This window comes from Mugil cephalus, chromosome 21, assembly GCF_022458985.1.
Source record: "Mugil cephalus isolate CIBA_MC_2020 chromosome 21, CIBA_Mcephalus_1.1, whole genome shotgun sequence".
In the NCBI taxonomy this organism is placed as follows: domain Eukaryota; kingdom Metazoa; phylum Chordata; class Actinopteri; order Mugiliformes; family Mugilidae; genus Mugil; species Mugil cephalus.
The window spans coordinates 12,358,241-12,379,462 of record NC_061790.1 but is presented as its reverse complement, the minus strand read 5'-3'; the positions used below and the strand labels follow the sequence as shown (position 1 = coordinate 12,379,462).

At 43.8% G+C, this 21,222-nt stretch overlaps 1 protein-coding gene across 3 annotated transcripts in view; it reads right to left on the bottom strand.

The window, feature by feature from the left end:
• Positions 1–1,132: 1,132 nt before the first annotated feature.
• Positions 1,133–21,222, bottom strand: part of LOC124998858 (A-kinase anchor protein 7-like) — a 43,755-nt gene continuing 23,665 nt past the window's right edge. Inside the window, exons 10-11 of one of the 3 annotated variants that reach the window (XM_047573464.1) lie at positions 10,275–10,310; positions 1,133–4,401 (exon numbers count right to left, since the gene is read on the bottom strand). In XM_047573464.1, the coding sequence (XP_047429420.1) occupies positions 4,181–4,401; positions 10,275–10,310 (257 nt within the window). In that variant the 3' untranslated portion in view covers positions 1,133–4,180. Of the gene's footprint in view, positions 4,402–10,274; positions 10,311–10,331; positions 11,568–21,222 lie in introns of those variants that run through there. The other 2 variants (XM_047573465.1, XM_047573466.1) reach the window with 2 other exon arrangements.

The window sequence follows — 21,222 nt, the reverse complement described above, 5'->3', positions numbered from 1 at the left end:
TCCCCACAGATAAAACACCAGCTTCATTAACTCACCTTCTCTCATCTAGAGCCCTTTGCTACGCTGCATTTCTTGTAAAACCGTTCACCCAGGGGGGGAAAATGCAGGTGTCAAGACCCTCACATCCGTTTGCTGCCTGATGAAACCCGACGCTGCACACTCACGCTCACACAGGTGGCGTCTCCAGTGATTCTGATTGATCGGACCTTCAAGCACCACACTTCAAGGGCTGCGAGAGGAGACTAAAATCGGCCGTGAGCAGAGGTTTAGCGCAGTCAGAAACTCGGTTCAGGTTGTGCAGCACTATGCTGTTGTGGTAAGTCCACCTTTTAACATGCGGAGAAAAGTGGTACAGATCCTGGCTGTTTGCTAGACAGGCCACGACGTGTAGCCCCCTGCAACGCATGAATTCAGAATATTACGCTGCTTTGTTTCTCCTTATTAGATAATATTCCATGTGCTGCACGTCTCCATCTTCGCATTTAATGTTTGAGGGTGAGAGGAAACTTTTTCCAACATTAATTATTGCCTCAGAGGAGGTCTGATCCGGCAAAATAAGAAGCACTTGTACGTGTGGGCGTACTCAGTGTGTGTACATGTCGGGAAGTGCTGGTTTAAAATTAGCAAAGAGCCCAAGTTTTTACTGTAAAAAAAAAAACTCCATTTACGATTACAGTGGAAATATGATCTCTGAAGGATGGCTTGGATTTCAGATTCTGGACGCGTCTTTATTAATAGACTCTTCTCACTGCAGCCACTGTAGCATGTGAAAGGACAATAAACTCAAATGGAAGTGGCTCGATTTATTATGGTATTGTTCCAGTTTAGTGTGTCACAGGCTTCCCAGCGAACCAGAATGGTTCACTTGTGAAAGGTTGTTATTGGACTGATTAGTATTTGGGGAAAACAGAGCAGCACATTGTAGCAATTTAAAAAAGCAACTTAAGACATTTGCTTAAATTTCCTTTCCATAAATCTCTATTTTCCTTTTGGTCTTCTGCTTGGTAAGGACAAAGATTACCTGGCTGCTGTCTGACTGAGACGTAGACTTATAACAGCAGCACCGTCCCTTTGCGACATTGCCCAATGCTGAATGCACCCAGACTGAAATCAGGAGACGGGGAGAAGGATATTGGTTTTGGATTTCATATCCTGTTTTATTGTTCAAATATGGCAGAACAAGATATACAACACAGTACAAACAACACCCGCACGCAGTCAGACACACACGTGGACACATGGAAAGACAAACAGAAAAAGACGCACGCAGCTCTGAGTTGTGCATGACCGATGCAGACGAGAACTTCTCCGGGGATCGACTCGATCAAGCATCTGACACGCACACAATTACACGCGCACACTTCAAACACGCACACACTTGCAGAGACAGATGAACACAGGCCAACAGGACAACTCGTGTATTAAAGGGGATTTAAGGAGATTAAGGATCTGGTGACAATAAAAGATGAAAACGAAAATGTTCAGAGTCCACCTCAAGACAGACGTTATTGACGTTTCAATGAACCCCTAATGACAGGACTTCAGGGGATTTCACAGGGATGAGGGAGCCTTTCCCAGCGCACACCTGTTTGCACCGGAGGGAAATAAACAGCAAACAGATGAAAATCAGAAGCTGCAAAAGCAAATAATTGAAGATAACCACTCTGTTTGTTGTTTTTTTTTTAATGGAAGGGGATTACTGCCGCAGAGGGAAAAGTCAGAATTCACAAACTCGCATGAAAAAGTCAGAATTTTGAGGGAAATTTCAAACTCAGAAGATAAATGTCAGAATTCCAAAGTAAAAATTTAATACTCCCAACTTTTGCAAACACCTCCACTGTGGCATAAATAAAAGGTTATCTTATCTTGTTTTTTTTTTATCTTGTATTTCAACATTAAAACCAGAATTTGGCAGGAAAAGTCCTAATATTGACTTTTAGCTCTGAATTCTGACTTTTTGCAACTCTGTAAAAAAGAAAAACAGAATTCTGTCAAAAAAATATTCAGACTTGACATTCTGGAGACAAAAAGTCAGAAAAGAAAAGACATTAAATCCAGAATTCTGCAGAAAAAATCTGAGGTCACAATTGTGAAAACATCCGTCCTTCTCCATAGATTCACCTTGTGATGCAAATAACATGTGTTTTACTTATTTTACTTTGTTTTCCACACTGAACTCAAAGATTCAACTCACAGTTAAGAGAGGTGATTTAAGAGAATGTTGCGTATGCAGTGTCACCTTAAGAAAAGGCCACTTTGAACGGAGGTGATCTGATTTACCAGCATGTATATATTACCTGCTCTACCAAATCTAAACAAACAAACAAACAAAAAAAACACACATTTATAACTTTGTGCTTTTTAGATTTCAAAATCAAACATCCTTTTTTTTTAATCATTAAATTATACGTTTTAACGGGGGACAAATAATGCTGTGTAATAAATAAAGTACTTAAAACAGATAAAATAATCACCTTCATCGCAGCTGCACCTTCACCATCGCGAGTTTTCTTTTAAAAGTCAAATCTCCTTTATTTCATGTATCTATCTCAAGAGCTGCGGGGTCGAACACAAAGAAGCAAAGGCCGATCGCAATTTTCAAGTGGAACACGCGCACGAAGAAAGGATGGAAGACACTGCAACTTAAGAGGCGGAGGGGCTTTCGGCTGACGGCGGTGATTGTCTGAGTGAACCTCCTGCTGACTTCAGCCTTGCCGTCGGAATCACCGCTTGGCTTTTAACTGCTCTTCCGCGTACAGTACTGCAGAACGAATGCTTCTCAGATCAGCATAAATACTCCCAAAACCTAAAACGCTCAGCCTGCCTGTCTTACAAGACCTCAGCCCACACAGTTTATGAATGCATGGGTTTAAATAAGAGATAATAAATATCTGTGTGGGCTGCTGTTTTCAGCGATAACAAAAAAAAAAACACAACTGTGTACGATCAGACAGGAAAGTGAGTTCGTGTGTAAAACGGTAGGCGTGGCTCGTCACATGAAAATCTGCTTCAAAGAGACAAGCCAATAATTATAATACAGGTTTTGGCATTAATAAAGTAAAGATGATGTGTTCTTGGCAGCTTATAGTGTACTGTATTGTTGAAGCATAGTATTTTATTTCTATCTCCAATCCACCTGACCACTACTATAAAGTTAGTGTTATTAATAGAGACCAATTAATACGGTACCAGACTTAGACGCAGTGCCTGGATCCAACAGAGGAGAGGATTCAAAAACCGACACTTCTCTTTCAAATTCATCTTAACACGATTGTCTGAGTGCTGCCCCCGCTGGACACACTTGGCTAATGCAACAGTAACATACAACACATAAAGCGCGGCTGAGGGATGAATCCGTTCCTGTAGATCAAAAAGACAGACATTGAAAATAAAATAGTGGAGCTTTGAAGAAGATCCATCGCCTTTAAAAAGGACATGTCAAACACGGGCAGCTTAACGGAAGCTTGCACAGACCGAGGCCCAACGAACTGAACCGGGTTTCACGCTGAAGTTTGTAGAGTGCAGCTGGACGGAGCCGCGTCAGTCGCCCCAGCTCGTGTTACACATCCTCTTCGGCCACAAACACGAACAGATAGGCGACATTTTCTTCATTAATACCGTTCTGATTTTCTAAGACCAAAAAAAAAAAATCCTCAAGAAACTATTTAGGAGAAAGAATTTTCTATACAAGTCCATTTTACATGGTAACAAAACGTATGTGATTCTAAAAGGGCAGTTTCTGAGTGACAGGTCACAGTGAACACTACATGTGCATGTGTGTCTCTAGAGGAGTGCTTCCAAGGTGTTTTCTGGGTTTTATGTGCAAACGCAAGACTCCAGCTGACTGAAGGACGAGGGACAACATCCTTTGCTGTAAGATGTAGGACAGCAGAGTAAGTTGGCTCACAGGCTTAGCTAGGTGACCTGGTGGGACGGTCACCTTCAGCTCAAGCTACATTATCTATTTAACTAGCGCTGTGTCAAGCTAGGTCAGGAGGGCAGGTACTTAGCACGACTGGCTAGCAGGGTTAGCATGTCAGCACAGTGCGCCGAATGGTTGGCTGGTTCAGGCTTTGTGCCCAGGTCTTACTGACTCTTCTTCTGGTCGGCCAGGCCAGGCTGATGTTTGTTTTCTGGGCTGCTGGTTTTCTCTCAGTGTCTGTGCCTCAGTCCGAAGACGTCACTTCCTGTTGTCTGTGGTGGAGTTAGCTGTAGTGTCCGTCTTTGTGGCGGGTTCCTCCGTGCCTCCGGGGGGCTGCGCCGCGGCTGCATTAGGCCCGCCCCCGTTTTGAAGTGTTTCCTGTTTGTACTGCTGCAGGGCGCGGTTGACGGCATCCTCGACCAATCGCTTGCTGACTCTCAGGAGCTCCGCCTCGTCGGGCTCTGACCGGCGGCGCCCACCTGGGAAGAAAAAAATAAAACATTCAACCAAAAGAACAATAAAATACTATTATATGCTCCCTTATTGAGACATATTTTTGTCAATATCTTTACTAACAGTCATGACAAATAATGAGTGAGGTTTACTTGCTAGCTTCTCAAAAATTTAGTGTAGTTTTACTCGGACAACACTGACATATTATCATCTATTAATGTTAATAAGGAAGAAATGTTGGCAAGAAACTGCCTATTTACGCATGCACAAAAAAACATGGATGCTAGAGGGAAATATCTGAGATGCCATAAAACCAAAACAATGAGCTGAAAGACGCTAAAATGCTCTGTTGAGATGAGGAGAACTTCCAAACGGTGTGATTGTTTATGGGTGTTGTAATATATAAACTAGTGATTGCGGTAATCTGTACATTCTTGAGGTATTAAGAGTCTGTAACATTAAACTCCAAATCTAATTTATAGATTTCACCATCAACGACTGTCACGTACTAATGTCCCTAATACTTTGAGATTTTGAACACATGTTTGAGTGAAAATAGTTTGACAAGGCTACAGCAGTATTAAAACACTCAAACCCACAATGAAACAGCAGATTTCCCCTGCGTTCATGCCTCGAAGGCGTGGCTCGACTCTATTCTGTGTGACATTAATGACATTCAAATTCTTTGCTACGGTGACATTTAACTCCGCAGCAGATTTGATTGCTGCTCTAAGCCGCTTCCCGTTGTGTTCGGGCGTCTCTTCATACGACGCCGGGGCCGATTTCAATCTTTTTTCTAATATGTTCAGAACGAAAACAGAAAATAACTATTAATCTGACAACACTAAATGAGCGTGAACTCAGTCATTAGAGTCTGAAACCACCACTACCAACAACAACAGCAGCGGCCTCGATGTGACAACAATAGAAGAGATGTGACGGCTACAGAGATGATAATAACAGATTCAGCCGTCGTTCGGTGCTTCTATGAATTCTGATTGTAGTCAATGTCTTGCAGTGCTTAAAGCAGAAATGATACACTGCTTGTGCTACAGATAAAATGGAAGGCAACGGGAACGCGAGATGGAAAGGGATTCGGGCAGACTTAACGCAGGTTGGAGAAAACTCAGAGATGGACAGAAAGTCAATAATTCATGAAGATAGATAGTTAGGCCGGCAGGCTCTAAGATGGTCAGCAATCCATTCAGAAAGAGGGTAATAAAGAATCACTCAAGCATCCAGCCAGTCTGACACACACCCACTAGGTCTAGGATGATCACGGTGGCTAAAAAGCACAAGTCAACATTTGATCACTAAAGCGAGGTCAAAAAAGATCCCCAAGCTAATGCTCTACACTGCAGAATCCCAGTGGGCCCACAGGTTTGTTCCATTTGAGAGCAGCATGGTGCTCCATTATTCATAATAGAAATAGACAGTAGATACTGCGTGACATGAGACAGTAAGTAGGTTTGTTAAGTTCAGAGTAATCAGCGTGAGGTGCGATGTGTTATGCTCTAGCTTTTCAACTGTTTCGGGTTTTATTTTGTTTCACTGATTAGTTTTTTTAAAATTTAAAACAGGGGTCTTCAATGTTTTTCAGGCCGAGGACCCCCAACCTGATGGAGAGATTAAGTAGGGACCCCCTACTTAGTATGTGTTCTATATTAAACTCAGCCTGTGTTATTTTTAAATATACATCATTATTATCACTTTGAATTCGATATTAAGCTATTTATTTTTTTAATTTTTAAGCTGATGAGGCAGCTCCTGTATTGCTGAATGAGTGAAGTGCTGACTGAAAGATAACGTTTTCTGCCTCCATTTATCCTTTTACTGAAATATGTTGGATTAATATTAATGTGTATTTAAAGAAATTTAAATATGTGGGGGGAAATTAAAAAATATATGAAAAACGTCGATCAACCAAAGATTTTGCAACACCCCCTGCAGTACCCCCAGTACCCACCCTCTAGGGGTCGCGGCCCCCTCTTGAAGACCTATAATTAATTATACGTTAATTATTAATTAATTTATTATTATTATTATAATTATTATAATTAATTGTTCAGTCTGTTGGTACATGTCAGGTGTATGGGGGGAAGAATACAGAAAATATTCTTATATGAAAATAAACATGAACATCCAGAACATGAATGTGGTCCAGATTTAAAGTGGTTCCTTCCTCCCTCATCTTCTACCTCCTGATCTAACAAAGACAGTGAGTTCCACTGCACTGGATCCAATCGATTGGACATTACTCTCTATTGTCCCATTACATTCACCTACACTCAGAAATATGTCACAGCACATACACAAACACTCGAGTAGATTTCATTTTAGTGCGACCATATCTCGGAATAGTGTTTCACTGAGAGTGTGGCTCTTCGCACACATGCCCACTCACAGCAAAAAAACAAACAACAACAAGAAAGAAAAAAACACCTCTATCCCACTACGAGAGGTCACGGACTTTTTGACAGCGGATCGGTTTGAAATACCGCGAGGAGTAATGGAGCAGGCAGGAGCAGCCACGCTGAGATTTCCGGGGAAGAGCAACCAGCTCCTTTTCGCTGTGCCCTGCTGTTCACAGGCCCATGCTGCGCGCAGCATAAAATCACATCACAGCTGCTCATAGGGGGATGGAAAAAGTCAAGATTATTCCCCGAGATCTTCGTTAAGTCGTGACTCGCAGTCTCGGGCCCAATTTTCCGTGACCTCCTGTGCAGGTGAAATCCACAGGCCTGAAAGCGCACTCTTGAATCTCCACGGATGATAAATATACCGGGGCCCAGCTTCACGTAGCAGGACCCAGCGTTAATATGTGAATATCAATGAAATGCATCTGCATCTGTGTGATGTGCGCGGCAGTGTCAGTCAAGACTGGAACATCAATCCTGTGGACGTCTTATCCCATTGTGCGCTTCCATCCACCAGGTGTGCTTTGAGGTCTATATGCAGGCCGCTGCGATAAGTTCAGCATTTAACCCCCGGCGCCGTGACGCTCTGCTGACGGGAGCCACGCGTACCCGTGGACTGATGTTGATCGTGCCAAATATTCAGCGTGCAGAATAACAGCATGCCAAACAGACGGATTCGTCAGAGCGGCAGGCATATGCACATTCTTCACTCACCCATTAATCCTCACCATGTGCTCACATCAGCCTCACTTTATTTTTTCGCTAAACTGGTTAGAGCCTAACGTGGTGTTCTCTTAGTGGCGAGGCTTGGTTTATTGAGCTCTGCCGCTGTTGTACCGGGCTGATATTTGATTACCTGCGGCCTGCCTCTCAGTTGAACGTTTGTTGCTGTGTTTTGCACGCTCAGAACCGCAGCTGACTGGATCTATCGGAAAATAAATATTTCTCAGTAAACTGCAAACATGCATCTGAGAAACTGGAGTTTGGGCTTCTGCCACTAATGATCGCACCATGTCCAGAGCGATTTCAATCCTGCGATTCTGCTCGGTTTTTTACATCAGACTCTCACATTCTCAGCCACAAACCGTTGCTCATTACTGATGACTGGCTGCTGGTCTGCGCGCACAGACAAACTTATTTGTATGTGCGAACGTATTCCTCACACTGCTGTGTGGTTTCTAATGGGAGACGATCTGAAGGCCCACAAAGGAAGCGTGCGAAATACCAATTTTTAGATTCAAATCGATCTTGTTTTAAAAGATTTTATGCATCGATATAGATGGGTTTAACGTGGCAAATGCTGCGGGACTACACAATGGGATGAGACCATTTTTGGGGGTAAATCCAGAACGTGACAGAAGCTGAACTCATTTGAAAAAAATTCAATGACGACAGAGAAGAGCTGCACAAAATCAGAGCCATAGGAGGTTGGCTGGAGGCAAAATACTGCAGAAATACCGCACACATCTAGAGAGATGGTTTTAGTTTTAATTCTAATTGTTTTGAAAAAGTCAAATATCTAGCAGCAAAATGGAGGTTTTTACAAGTGGTTAGAGGAGTAGAATTGGGACTAAGCGGCCACTGGTTCCAATCAGTGGCCTAAGAGTCCTTGAGCAAGGCACTTAACCCCTGAACTGGTACCTGGGCACCTTGTGTGGCTGCCTACTACTCCTTATATGAATGGGTGATTCAATGCAGACGATAAATGACTTGTGTGAGTGTGTACTTAGACAATACATTTAAACATTTACCGATTTTAAATGATGTAGGACCAACTGAAAAGATCTCTTATCAAGCCAGAACGGTACACCCAGAATCTGAAGATTATTATTAGTGTCTGCCAACATTATGGATACGATCCCTGCAGAGAGCTAAGTGTGTCTAAAGCTAGAGTTGTACGTCACATCTACACTGTAGGTGCAGTTCTATAACCTACGCTGCATCCTGATGCGCAACCCCCCCACTCCCCAGAACTGCGGCTACATCGTGAATGGTCTGAAATTAATTTCCTCGCCCCCTATTTCTCAGATGCCAGACGAGCACAGAAGACTCACCAGCTCCTTCTGCCTCCTACACACCATCTACTCAGGTGTCCTCTTTCTGTTCTACGTCGCGGTGATTTCAGTAACTATTGTTCCGGCAGTAACCTGCTCCGGCATGAGCCGCTCGCTTCCAGTCGTCGCCGTTTGAAGTGCAATTACACAACGACGCTGCCTGACTCACTAGCTCATGAGTGTACATGCTCGCAACAGCAGAGACTGCTTTGTTTCACCGTATGAGGTGAAACAAGCCCCTTTAATGGGCTTCATTGGATGCAGCTAGCTCGGCGCTATGCGGGATTAGACAGGTATATGATGTACGATGTGAATATATCGTTTAATAAACTGCAATAAATGTAGTTTATTTTATTTTATTTAAAAAAAATTATAAAAATGTCTAATCAACCAAAGATTTTGGTTGATTAGACAATTTTATACATTTTTTTTTTAATTTTCACCCACAAATTTAAATTTTCTTTAATATACATTAACATGAATCCAACATGTTTTAGTAAAGGGATAAGGGACAGCTTAATATTGAATACAAAATGCTAATGCTAATAATAATAATGTATATTTATAGATAGCACCATCAGTTTTGGGGTCCTTGGCCGGAAAAACATTGACATAGGCAGTTAAAGAAGAGTTTTAAAAGAGCTGCACCACAAGCTGCAGTGTGGGTAGTAACAGCTGGTCTCATGAGGGTACTCCCAGAAGTCCATCAGCTCCTAAAGGCCCTAATCCCTGTTTGCATTATTTATGTTTAATTTGCAAGTAATTCATTGTATGATGGCGGAAGTCATAAAAGCATAAAATGAAGGAAAGGGGTGTAAATAAAACCTGTTGGCAAAAACCAAGCCCATGTGAAAGGCAAATATCATAAAGCAATACGTACGTGTTCGACCCTTTTAGAGCTGCAAATCACACCTAATGGATTTAGTTTCTCGTAAATAATATATACATATGATAAAAGATGGAATATTTTGTTTTGCTGCTTGGAGCAGAGTCCTGCTTGCTCGAAGCGAGCGGCGGATGGCTGATAAAATAAGGGAACAGTTAATGGACATTCTCCTTAATCACTTCCTGCCCAGCTGCTCCAAACAAGATAAAGGCTGGTTGTGCAGGGATCATTAAGGTCAAACTGAATTAAATAAACCCCATTGATATCAGATGGGATTTGATTGGATTACAGCAGCATTAGCAGAAATATTGATCATGATTATCAAGACAAAAAAAAAAACAATATGATTACATGATCTTTCGTAATCATTAAATTCCAGGTAATGGAGAGGTTGGCGAACGTAATCACACCCTGAATTTGATTGGCCTAATGGATTACATGAGGGCCTTTATTTCAGACCCCCGCAATGAGATGCAATCAGTGTTTTAAAAGATGATTCCTAACTCTAATTGCAAGACACATGATATGAGGAGGACACATACTTGAGCGTTTGACATGGAGTGGACTCTGAATCAAATCTGCAACACAAGCACAAACATCAGATATTAAAAGGAGGACACGCCTGAAAAGAAAGAGAACAGATATTTTTTCGCGTCTCATGAGTTTCATTCACTCGCAAAAACAGCACAGTCACAAAGGCCTCTTTGTCTGTTAACACAAGGGAGATGCTTTAGTGCCGGGCAGCCATGATTTTAAATGTTAGCTCTGGAGCTCTGGGCTACGCGAGGACCGAAGAGGACGCACGTGTTTTCTGATGAGGAATGTTGTTGCCCAGATCCAGTGAATCCACGCACAGCCGGAGGTGTAGAAGTACTGTGCAGGTGTGTGTTGTGCAGGCTCAAGGCTAGTAAGTCACACAACACAGCAGCATTCATTAAACAAGTCTGTGAATTATATATATAAAAAAGGAGATCTTGTGAATCAGCTGACTGTGCTTTAGATGAGGCAAACCCCTTCTCTCATTCCGCTCAGTGAATATCCTGAAAACCCAGCCCGTCATTTTGACCCCACATACTCCTCCTCTCTGCTCGACGTCTTTGACAGGGCAGCGTGTTTGCGTGAATGTTTTCTTTTTTTTTATCTCCTCCCGATAAAATGAAGGCCTTTATGACGGCAGTAAAGCCCCCCTACTCCCCGTACCTGTGTCACACACACACTAACAGAGACACAGATAAGCCTTTCATACGGTGGATAAGCTCATTCCACAGTAAGAAGAGGCTGCCGGTCTCCAGCTCAACTTATCTCCGTCTCATTCGCTCACACATACTCACACGGCGTTCTCACAGGCTTCTTACAGCATCCCTCCTTTCTGTATCTCCCGCTCCCTCCGTCTCCCCCGTTCTGCCTCCCTCTGTCTCCCCTAACCTCGTTCTCTCCGTTTATTTAAACATTTGCTCCAGCCTCTCTCTGCCTTTTTACTTATTTATTTTTTTTATTTTCCGCTGGCAGTGTTGTCATGGCGACGGAGGCGAGAACCAGACAGCCACTTCAACTTTTACCAACAAAAGGCAGCCGCGCCGGGTTTCCGTCCGCTTTTTTCGGCAGGTTTTCGCTTAACCGCCCTCTCCTCTCACACCTGTTTGATCTCTAATTTCTGCCTCGGCCGCCTTGTCTCTCTTCTCCTTCACCCCGCGGTCTCTCACGCCCATTTCGCTGACTGGTATCAGAGCTGTTCTTCCTCTGTGAGCTGACATCCCGGCTGCCTCCAGCAGGAGCTACAGCGCGGCTCTGCGTTTGACGCGGGGAGAGAGCAAACTGCTGCAGGGAGAGCGCACCTGAAAAATCATTAAAATGTATGAAGCAGCTGCAGAATTCTAATTATTTTTACAACGGCGGTCGTTAGATTACGCTCCGACTCTGCCTCTTTCAGTGGGTATTAAATGGCATACAGACGCACTAAACCTCTAAGTCCTTATGGTGCAAACCGGGCTAATTAGTAGATTGTGGTTTAACCTCTAGCTGAAATGAGATTAGATTCTGTCCGGGTTGTGTTTTCATGTTTTAAATAATCTCTTAAAAAGATTATTTACCGTGTTAGCACCATAGCTAACAAGATGACAGTGCCTGTCAGTGATCTGAACTACACTTCACTAATGACGATCTTCTTCATTGATTTATTTATTTGCTCATCACCACAGCTTGATTTTTATCATTGTCCAAAGACTCTCTTTTATTATTTTTCCCAACACTTTCACTCATTTCCGCTCTTCAGTCAAAATCAAGACTATAGAAACCACAAGCCCTCAACCTGCGCATGTACCACTGGGTGAACAATAGCCTTTAGAGAAGAACACAACACACTGATGGAAGGGAGCTCTCTACCAAGGCCAGATTTTGAGTGAGCATCTCATTAAGGGTTTCTTTTATCCAGCAGCTTATGTGTTAGCATTGGCATGCTGGTGTGCAGATGTTAGCACGTGGCCAAAGTCACCTGAGCCGCTACAGCTCGTGGACGTTCTTGATATTTTCCTCCTCCGCTTTTTTTTTTTCTCTCTCTCTCCGACACCCTTTTAAGTGTTTGTCTATCCGAGCTCTGTAGTCACTCAAAGGTTCAAAAGGTTCTCAGCGTACAGATGCCGCGTTTGGGAATTTGACTGCACACTGTCATCAAGTGACAGCATGTGTCGACTGCGTGCGAAACCCTTTAACGCCGTCACTTCAAACTCCCTCACGCACCGGATTTATCTTGCACTTCGGCGGCCCCCAGAGAGAACAGAGTTCCCTCCCTGGTTGGATCAGACCTCGCGTTCTGCTGAAGTCTCCCAAAACATTCTGCCAGTCACTTCCAATATTTGCACTCGTCGAGGGCACACTAAATATGGATAAACAGAGATATAGAAAGATGGATGGCGCATCAAAAGGACCCACACTAATCCCATTAACAGACTTTAATCAAATTCACTGGCTTCAACAGCCTATCTGATTATATTTGCATCCTGCCTAATTATCTGCTGTTAAGACTTACTTCTTTTTACTCCAAATCAGCCCACTTCCTGAAAGCCCTGGCAGGGGTTTAGGGAGAGGAGGAAAGGAAGAACAAAAAAACAAGGGGGGAGGAGGAGGAGGAGGAGGAGGAGGAGAGGGGCATAAAGAAGGGAAAATATAGTAGAGTACATGATGTAAGGAAGAGGAAGGCGAGCGTATGCGTGCACGAGGATCTCGTTAATGGGTGTCTGAATGGGAGAGGACTGGAACGGGGGCATTTGAGGACAAAGAAGAAAAGTAGGAGAAATGAGGAAGAATGCAGCTAGATAAAGAAGAGGACAGTCGGGTTTACGGCGGCTGTGCAGCTGGGAGGTAGTGTGGGGCATGGAGCCCTGATGCTGGAGCCGTTTCCTGAGGAAATACCAGAGACTCTTCCAGACCCACGATAGTGACTGCAGCGGAGGTCAGCACATTATGTTTAGGTTTTGTTCTGGACAGATCCTGTTCTGGCTGCAGACTTACTGAAGGCAACATGATAATGGGTCACCATTATTATTACTGAACACCAGCAGGATTGTTCTGCATGATAAAATGCACACAGAGAATACTTCCCAAAACACACAAGCTCATAAAGAATAAATTAATCTGAGCAGCTTTGGCTACAGATCTGTTTATACTGCAGACCTGTAGTGGCCACTGTCCAACTCAAATGGTCTTTTACAAGGCCCTTAAAGCTGCAGTGAACTCTACACAATAAGGAAAACTAAAAACTCTACCAGAATATAACACAGTGAAATACCCTAAAGTCCTGATGTGTCCTCATTCGCTTGCATTTTGTGAACATTTCCAAGTATCTCTCCCCCGCGTCAGAACAATGGGACACGGGCTACTGATGCTCAGAAATGTGCAATTCTTCACCACCAATGCCCTGATGACAATTTCATGGCTGATGAACTCTACACACAGCGAACAAACATCAAAGCTCTACTTTCACACTCAAGGCTCCAAAACAATAAACTGGGGATGATGGAGAGTCAAGGAGGGACCTAGGAGTATAACTTCATATGATATGAAACATGAATAATTACTGGTGGGAACAGTTTCGTCTCACCTAAAAACATCTAAACGATTGAATTGCTTACCTCAACACTGTCTTATGAGTTAGTCTGAATTAGCTACTTGAATAAAAAAAAAGCAGCAGCTCAAACGCTGCGATAGAAAAGCAGAACGAACCATTGTGGATGGGTTCTCAGAGAAGAAAGCTTCAGATAGGCTGTGGGAGGAAGCCTGAGCACCCAGAGAAAAACCGCGGAGGAACAAGGAGTGCATGCACACGCTGATCAAAAGGTTTAAACCCAGAACCTTCTTGCTGTGAGGCAATAATGAAAACCCCTGCACCGGAGTGCAGATCAATGGGGCTGAGCTACGATCCTTTGAGAGAGGCTGGGAAGGAGTCTGACAAAAAGTCAAGACACTCACCAAATTGATCTCAATCCACAGACGTGCGCACCGAGTTTTTATGTCAACTGATGAAACAGCCGCCGATCTAAAAATACCAGGCTGATGGAGGTGATACGGAACCAGTCCGATCAATCGTGTCTGGACCAAAGTTCATATTAGAGTCCCTTTAGCTGTTATGCGGCTAAAATGAATAAAAATAGTAGTTTCGGGATCTGTTAACACTGGGTCTCTATGTGGGAAAATAGAGCTTAAAGCTGTGCAGCCTGTGCACTGACTGTAGGTTAAACCCCAGCCTTTCTGCTGTGAATGGACAACAAGCTGAAAACACATGCTGCACTCTGATTTAACATCGCCTAGAACTCCTGCAGATACCAGTCTGTTGGCTATCACACAACCGCTTGACAAGTCACAAACTGGATCAGGTCGACCCTGCGACTGTAACAAATTATCGCTGCGCCGGATAGAGCTGCACGAACTATGACTCAAGAAAACAGTTTCATTTGTAGAAATCTTCAATACGAGCAGTCTCTCTAACTAAAAAGCTTCTAAAACATATCTGGCCTCAACGGCATCCAGCCAAACACAGGCCCTGGCTGTGGTCCAGCAAGACGCTGGCACAGTCAAACAGCGGCGACACAAAGCGCTGCAGAAAGGGACGTGTCTCTTTGCACCTTATAAAAGCGGACATCGAGCCATTGCTATTTATCTCCATGTGACAAAAAAACCCTGTCGCTTATTCTCTCGGGCCGAGCTCCGGGGCATGTGCGCCGTGATTTAAAGCCGGCCGCAGACACACTCCTCCGTGTTAGGACCTTACTTGGAGCACAAGCAGCCGACACTCAGGGGGGCTCTTTTCTGCTTAGCGACCCAGAGTACTTTGCTGTCACTGGCTGAGAGGCTCACATTTATATAGACGTAGAAGTCAGGAATTTGAGAGCGCGAACAGCAAACTGTGAACATTTTCGCCGAAGGAGTTAACAGAGAGGCACAAGAACGGAAGAAGAAATCTTGGCAGAGGAGCCCGAACGGGGAAAACAGCATGAATTAAGCAGAGCCGCACGCATCTCTACCCCTTTCTCCACACTCCCTCCACGTCTCCTTCTCCTCCCCCGTTCTCAACTTTCCCCCCTCACACAGTTGCGCAAACCGTGAAAAAAGCAGGGAAAGATGTCAGATGAAGGTCGTTACTCTCCCGCTGTTCCGCGGTTAATGCAGGTGAACAGCTCACGCGGCGACCAATCGGAGGCCGAGCCACCCGTCATCTGCGTGTACCAAGCGGGCTGTGCCACCTCGCCTTTATCTGGCTGCTATTAGAGGGGAGAATAAGGCACGATAAGGGTTTGAATAAAGGTTAAACAGCAAGCCGGCGGTGTGAAAGGAGCGGGGGCGTTTGGTTCACGCGGCACACAGTTCAAGTAAAGCAGAGTGAAACGTCCGTAAACTGTATATTCGGTCAACAAGAAAGGAGAGCGTTGATAAATAGTCACGACTTCTCAAAGGGAGTGAAAAGACAACTGCTCATTACAACGCAGTTTAGCGATGCACTGTTTAGGCAGCTTGATGATGGAACTGAGTAATTACCACGTATTCAGTCCATTCGTCACGCTGTTTGTCCGATACTTGTCAGAAAAAAGGTTCTTTGTATATTTAAAAGAGCTTTGTATATTTCACTTTAATCGCGGGTGAGTGAAACTGTGTCAGATTCATCAGATTGTTTAACGATTCCGTCCTCATCTCGTCATTCATAAGTTTTCTAGCCATCCCCACGAAGATAACAAAAAAAAGTTTAATGACTCCATTAGTCTATCTGAAAGTGTAAAAGGATTAGATAAATACAGAACCATTATGTTTAATTAAGTTGAGGTTTAAGCAGTTTATTCAAGCAAAGGTGAGGTCCTTATGGTCCCGCATTATTAAAAACCAAATATCCAAAGTCCCAAAACTCCCTGGAAGGTGCGTTTCTATTTACCTCAGAAGGTGGAATTGGGCAGTGGGAATGATGTCACGCCTGAGTTATCGGCCTTCCTGTTAAAGAAGTCGGAAAACTAGAAGGCCGTGACCATGAAAGCTCTCACCTCGTCCGAATATGACTCGATGTGTTCAGTAATTACATTTTTTGATCGCAGAGTGAGTTTTTTTTATGAAAATTCTTGATATTATTGCTGTAACGTTAAACTAAATTTAGGCTATTTAAAATACACAAATTGTAAATGGAACAGATAACGTGAACCAACTCATGAGTTTTTCACTAGAATCATTTACAGTGATGAAATTTACAAGACCACACGAGGCAGAAATTTATAAAAATATTCAAAAGTTTTAATTGTTTAACTTAAATGTAGAAAAAGTGTAGAAACACTATTAATTACACTTTAACAGCATTTCAACGTATGTATGTGTATGTATGCTGTCTGTTTGACCGATTTAATTAATTTAAAAACTAATCAGAAGTAATAATAAACAGAATATTACAGGAGCTTCTAGTTACTGTTTACACACGGGGCGGCCATCTTGGTAATTCAACTCTTTACGAGTAAAAACTCTGGGGGGACGTTCCGGTTGAAAATTCCAACTTGGAACTCGGAAATTCCGACTTTTGGATACAAATGGAACGCACCATTATTATTCTCTTCATTAACCAATTTATACAATCACGAATGCAGTGAAACAATTCTCTCATGCAGCGTGTCAGCAACATTGGCAACATTTCTTAAAGGTATAGTTCTTTGCATTTAATCCAAAGGAATTCATTCAGCTGTGGGAATTGGAACTTGTAATGTCTACATGCAGACCTGTTTGTGTTTCACCTGCTGGGACCGCTAACGCTGCAGTGTGACAGCTTGTCATATTGGTCATGGTTGAATTCGTAAACACATGCGCTGGAAGCAGGCGCGTGGCACACACAGGTACACAACTCGCTGTCACGAGGATGAATGTCACCACATCACAGGGTAGCATCGGACCTACCCTACACACACACACACACACACACAGACACACAACGTGTTTATCTCTCTCTCTTCCTTTGTCTCTGTAACTGTTACTCTTTAAGCCCATTCCCTCATTAGTCTTCATTCGCTGCATCACTCTTTCCCCTTCTCTCTCCACTCAGAAGTAGGGCACAGTGGCTTGACTGTTTATAGCAATGCAGCTGCAAGCGGGGTAAGAGAGAGGGACGCATAGGGGAAAACACAGGAGGAAGAGAAACAGAGAGGAGGAGGAGGAGGAGGAGGACAAGTGTGCAAACAGCAATGTGTGCACTCTCAGTTTAATATTTTCTATCTTTATCGGTGCAGTGAGCTACAAAAGAGAACACACGCACCCACACACACACACACACACGAAACCTATTCTCTGCGCTGCCAGTTCAACCAGTGTCAAACCCTGAGTTTACGACTTCGCGATCTTATATACAGCGTGCACACTCAAACACACTCTGTACAGGCCACAAATCATTGAGTCACTTTATTACGCTGCATCCCCGTTTAATCATTAACCCAGCCAACAGGTTAGCAGCTGTCTGACTCCACGGAGAGGCTGGGTTTTCTACCATTGAAGAACAATTCAGGTGCAGTCCACGTCTCTTGGCAGCCGCACATTTTCTATCAGTATCGAAATAGGATCCATTTCAATTTCTTGCGCTAGAATGAAACCTGGGCCAAACAAGTTGCCAATCCAATTAACTCTCCTAAACAGTGCAGGGGAAACCCAGGTCCATCGATCGAAGGCCTCCTTTCACCACAGCTAATCCATACGACACCTTGTAAAAACAACTTGTGAGCTCAGTTTAGGACTGCAGACGTCTCGTATTAGAACCAAGTTTATGCTGGTAATCAGCATTAGAAGACACACCTTTGAGGAGATTGTGTATCATTTTTGGTTAAATAATATAGCAGTAAAAACTGAAATTTTACTTCCTACCCTACATATAGTTAGCAGCAAATGTGAGTTGTACATTTGCCAAAAATCTAAATTAACCACAACTCCAGCTGCTACGGAACAATAATAGAGAAAGCTGTAATCAAACCACAAGCTTCACCACTAATTATCCTCTAGAGCTCATTTCATTTCCATGAGCAGACGCTTTCCTCTCCCTTTACAGCTGTTATCTGGAGGGAAATTCTCGACTTTACTTTTACTATTTATCCGTTTGAATTTGCCTTCCACTGACCGCAGATGTTGTGTAACATCAGGAGTTAGATCACACTGGTACGAGAACAACTTCCCTCTAGAAAAAGTACAGATAGATATCTGGCTAATGTGTGCTACATGGTCACACGCACTCAGGAAGGAAGGATAATGGGTTGCATTAAAAGTCCTCCTCCACTCAAAATGATTTCGCGTTCAATTGGATTTTGGCCCCTTGCACCGAGTTCAGAGCCAATTAAGTTCAATGCGAAAGTGGGAAAGTGTTGTGAGGCCCTCTAGGTCACGTACCTAAACTGAAAACAAACTTCTCGAGGAGTCATCCTGCTTCCACAAGTCACACTTGTTACATTAAAATGTTTCATAGATTGGTTAAATCAAGAAAATATCAAGGTAGACCCTCTAGAGCAGATGCTAACAGCTAACAACTAACAGCTAACAGCTAGCATGGCAGCGTTGCTTCCAAGTGCTAGTTGTGTGCCATCTGCTTAAGCACATATACACGTAAAAAAATTAAAGGATGCAGATTTCCATTATTGTTGTGCTCTGAGTGGACGTAAGTAACCATTCACAGATAAATAATACAAGTAAATTTCTAATTACAATATGTCTTCAAAGCTAAATCACACTCCACGCTGTCTTGGCTAATTAAGGACAACATAGCAGACAACATGTTTCTTAATTAGACCGACACTAAATAAATCCTAACTTTATTGCTGTCATATATATGATGTTCAAATATAACCCCAAAACTTTAATAGTCTGATTGTTATTTGGAGGTTAACAAAGGATTAATGGAGACAGTACTCATGAGACAGTGGATAGTGACTGGAAAGATAATTGCTTGTTACAGAACTAAACATATCAGCTAATTTACTATTCCTACATTGTTTAGACAGGAAAGACTTGAGACCAAACCTAATACAGTAGTTCGTTTGTGACTCCCCCTCGTTTAGTCCTTTTTGAATTATTTCTATTTCAGTGCCGCTGGTGAGCTATTTAAAAGGAGCCCCATGGAGCTTTTGATAACTAGAAGCGTTATGGAGCCAGTGACTTCATGACTAAAACCTTATTCTGTTTGGAACATGTGAACAAGGACTCACATGGGTAATTAACAACCTGCTGCTGGTTTCGCACAGCCCTGCTGATCAACAGTTGGTAGGAGTAAAGCTGCGAGGAAGAATGAAAAATGCACAACTTAAATATTAAAATTAACAATATGTGCTGAGCAGATGTTAACTGAGGGACAGTGGGATGTGTCCTGGTGATATTTTCTGGCATCACGGTACGGTTTGGTCTTTTTTCATTCTCTGCCTGGGAGATGAAGACCATACTTCAGGGCTCACAGTTGGCATTCGCTCAAAGGAGACTTTTAAGTAACTAGTACGGAATAAGGCAACTATGTCATCCAAAGCTGTCATTGTGTGGCTTCGCTTGGCCACGAAGCAATTACACAGCGATTACTCTGAATCACACAGCTGGCATACGATTATTATTCCACAAAAACAGACACATACACAACACCAGACGTCACACGGGTGGAATTACACGGTCGCACGCCAACATGTATGTAGCTGTGCACGCGCATGCAGACATCAAGTGTGACAGTATCTTCATATACTGCATGCATGCGTGCATACACCCCCCCCCCGCCCCACTCCCCTCACCCTCCAACAGACAGCACCACTGAGTGTATCAATCCACTTGGTTCCTCCAACAACATGCACCCACGCGTGGGAGAAGGAGACACTTACTGATTTTCTCCTCGGCTTGGGAGAAAGGGAAGCAGCACAGTTGACCCATGGCGCCTCCTTCCCTCTCCTCCTGCTCCCCTCTCCCCGATGTTACCCCTCTTTTTCCTCAGCCCCTCGCTCTAAGACGGACGGGCGGAGCGAGAGCCCTGCTTCTTCCCCTGCCTCTCACACTCTTTATCCTCCTGCCTCGCCTTCCGCGAACCCTCGCGTCCCACCCCCCCCTCCAACTCGAAGGACAGGCAGACGCCCGGCGAGGATGGAGGCAACGGCAGAAAAAGAGCCCTCCCTTTCCCTCCGTTCCGTGCAGCCCGGAGAAGCCAGAGCAAAGGCAGCAGGCGCTGGAAAAAAAAAAAACTGAACGAGTGGCTCCTTGCTCTTGCTCTACTTTGCGCCGGCACAGGGAGGAGGGGTGTGTATCAGAGAGAGAGAGAGAGAGAGGAAGAGAGAGAGAGAGAAACAAGGGAGGGAGGGGGAGGCTGGAGGGAGAGTGTGTGTAGGAGACAAAAAAGACAAAAAGAGTGATTTTTTGAAGTGGAGAAAGCAGAGGAGGGATGTGTGCGCATAAGATAATAGGTGTGTATGTGCATAATTAGACGGGAGGGGGGATGTGTGTGGTGTGGTGGTGGTGGTGTGGGGGTGGGGGGGTGTCTGGGAAAGTGTATGTTCAAAGAAGACACAGGGTGTCTAAAGAGTGTGGCGAGCGCGTGGAAGAGGAAAAGGGAGCGCTATAAGGGAAGAGACGGCAGAGGCAGACACTATTCTGTGTGTGTGTGTGTGTGTGTGTGTGTGTGTGTGTGTAGGGGGGAGGGGGGCTTCAAGCTCCACCTCCTCTCATCACTGTAGCTTCAATAATGGTTGGTGAATGGCCGGCAGCTGCAGCCTGCTACTGCATGTGTCTGTGTTATTTATGAGGCTGTAATGGCATTTTTGTGCAAATATGGCCCCCGAAAATAATACTAATGAAATAAAGATACTCTGAGATCAAGTACGGTTTATGGGAAGGGTCGCAGTTACACTAGCATCCCAAGATGACGGTGAAAAGAAGACGAATAAGGTCATAATAAGCAATATTAGCTATTATTATGAATGCTGCAGTCCCTCAAAAATGCTGCAGAAGGAATGAATAATGGATACACCTGAACCC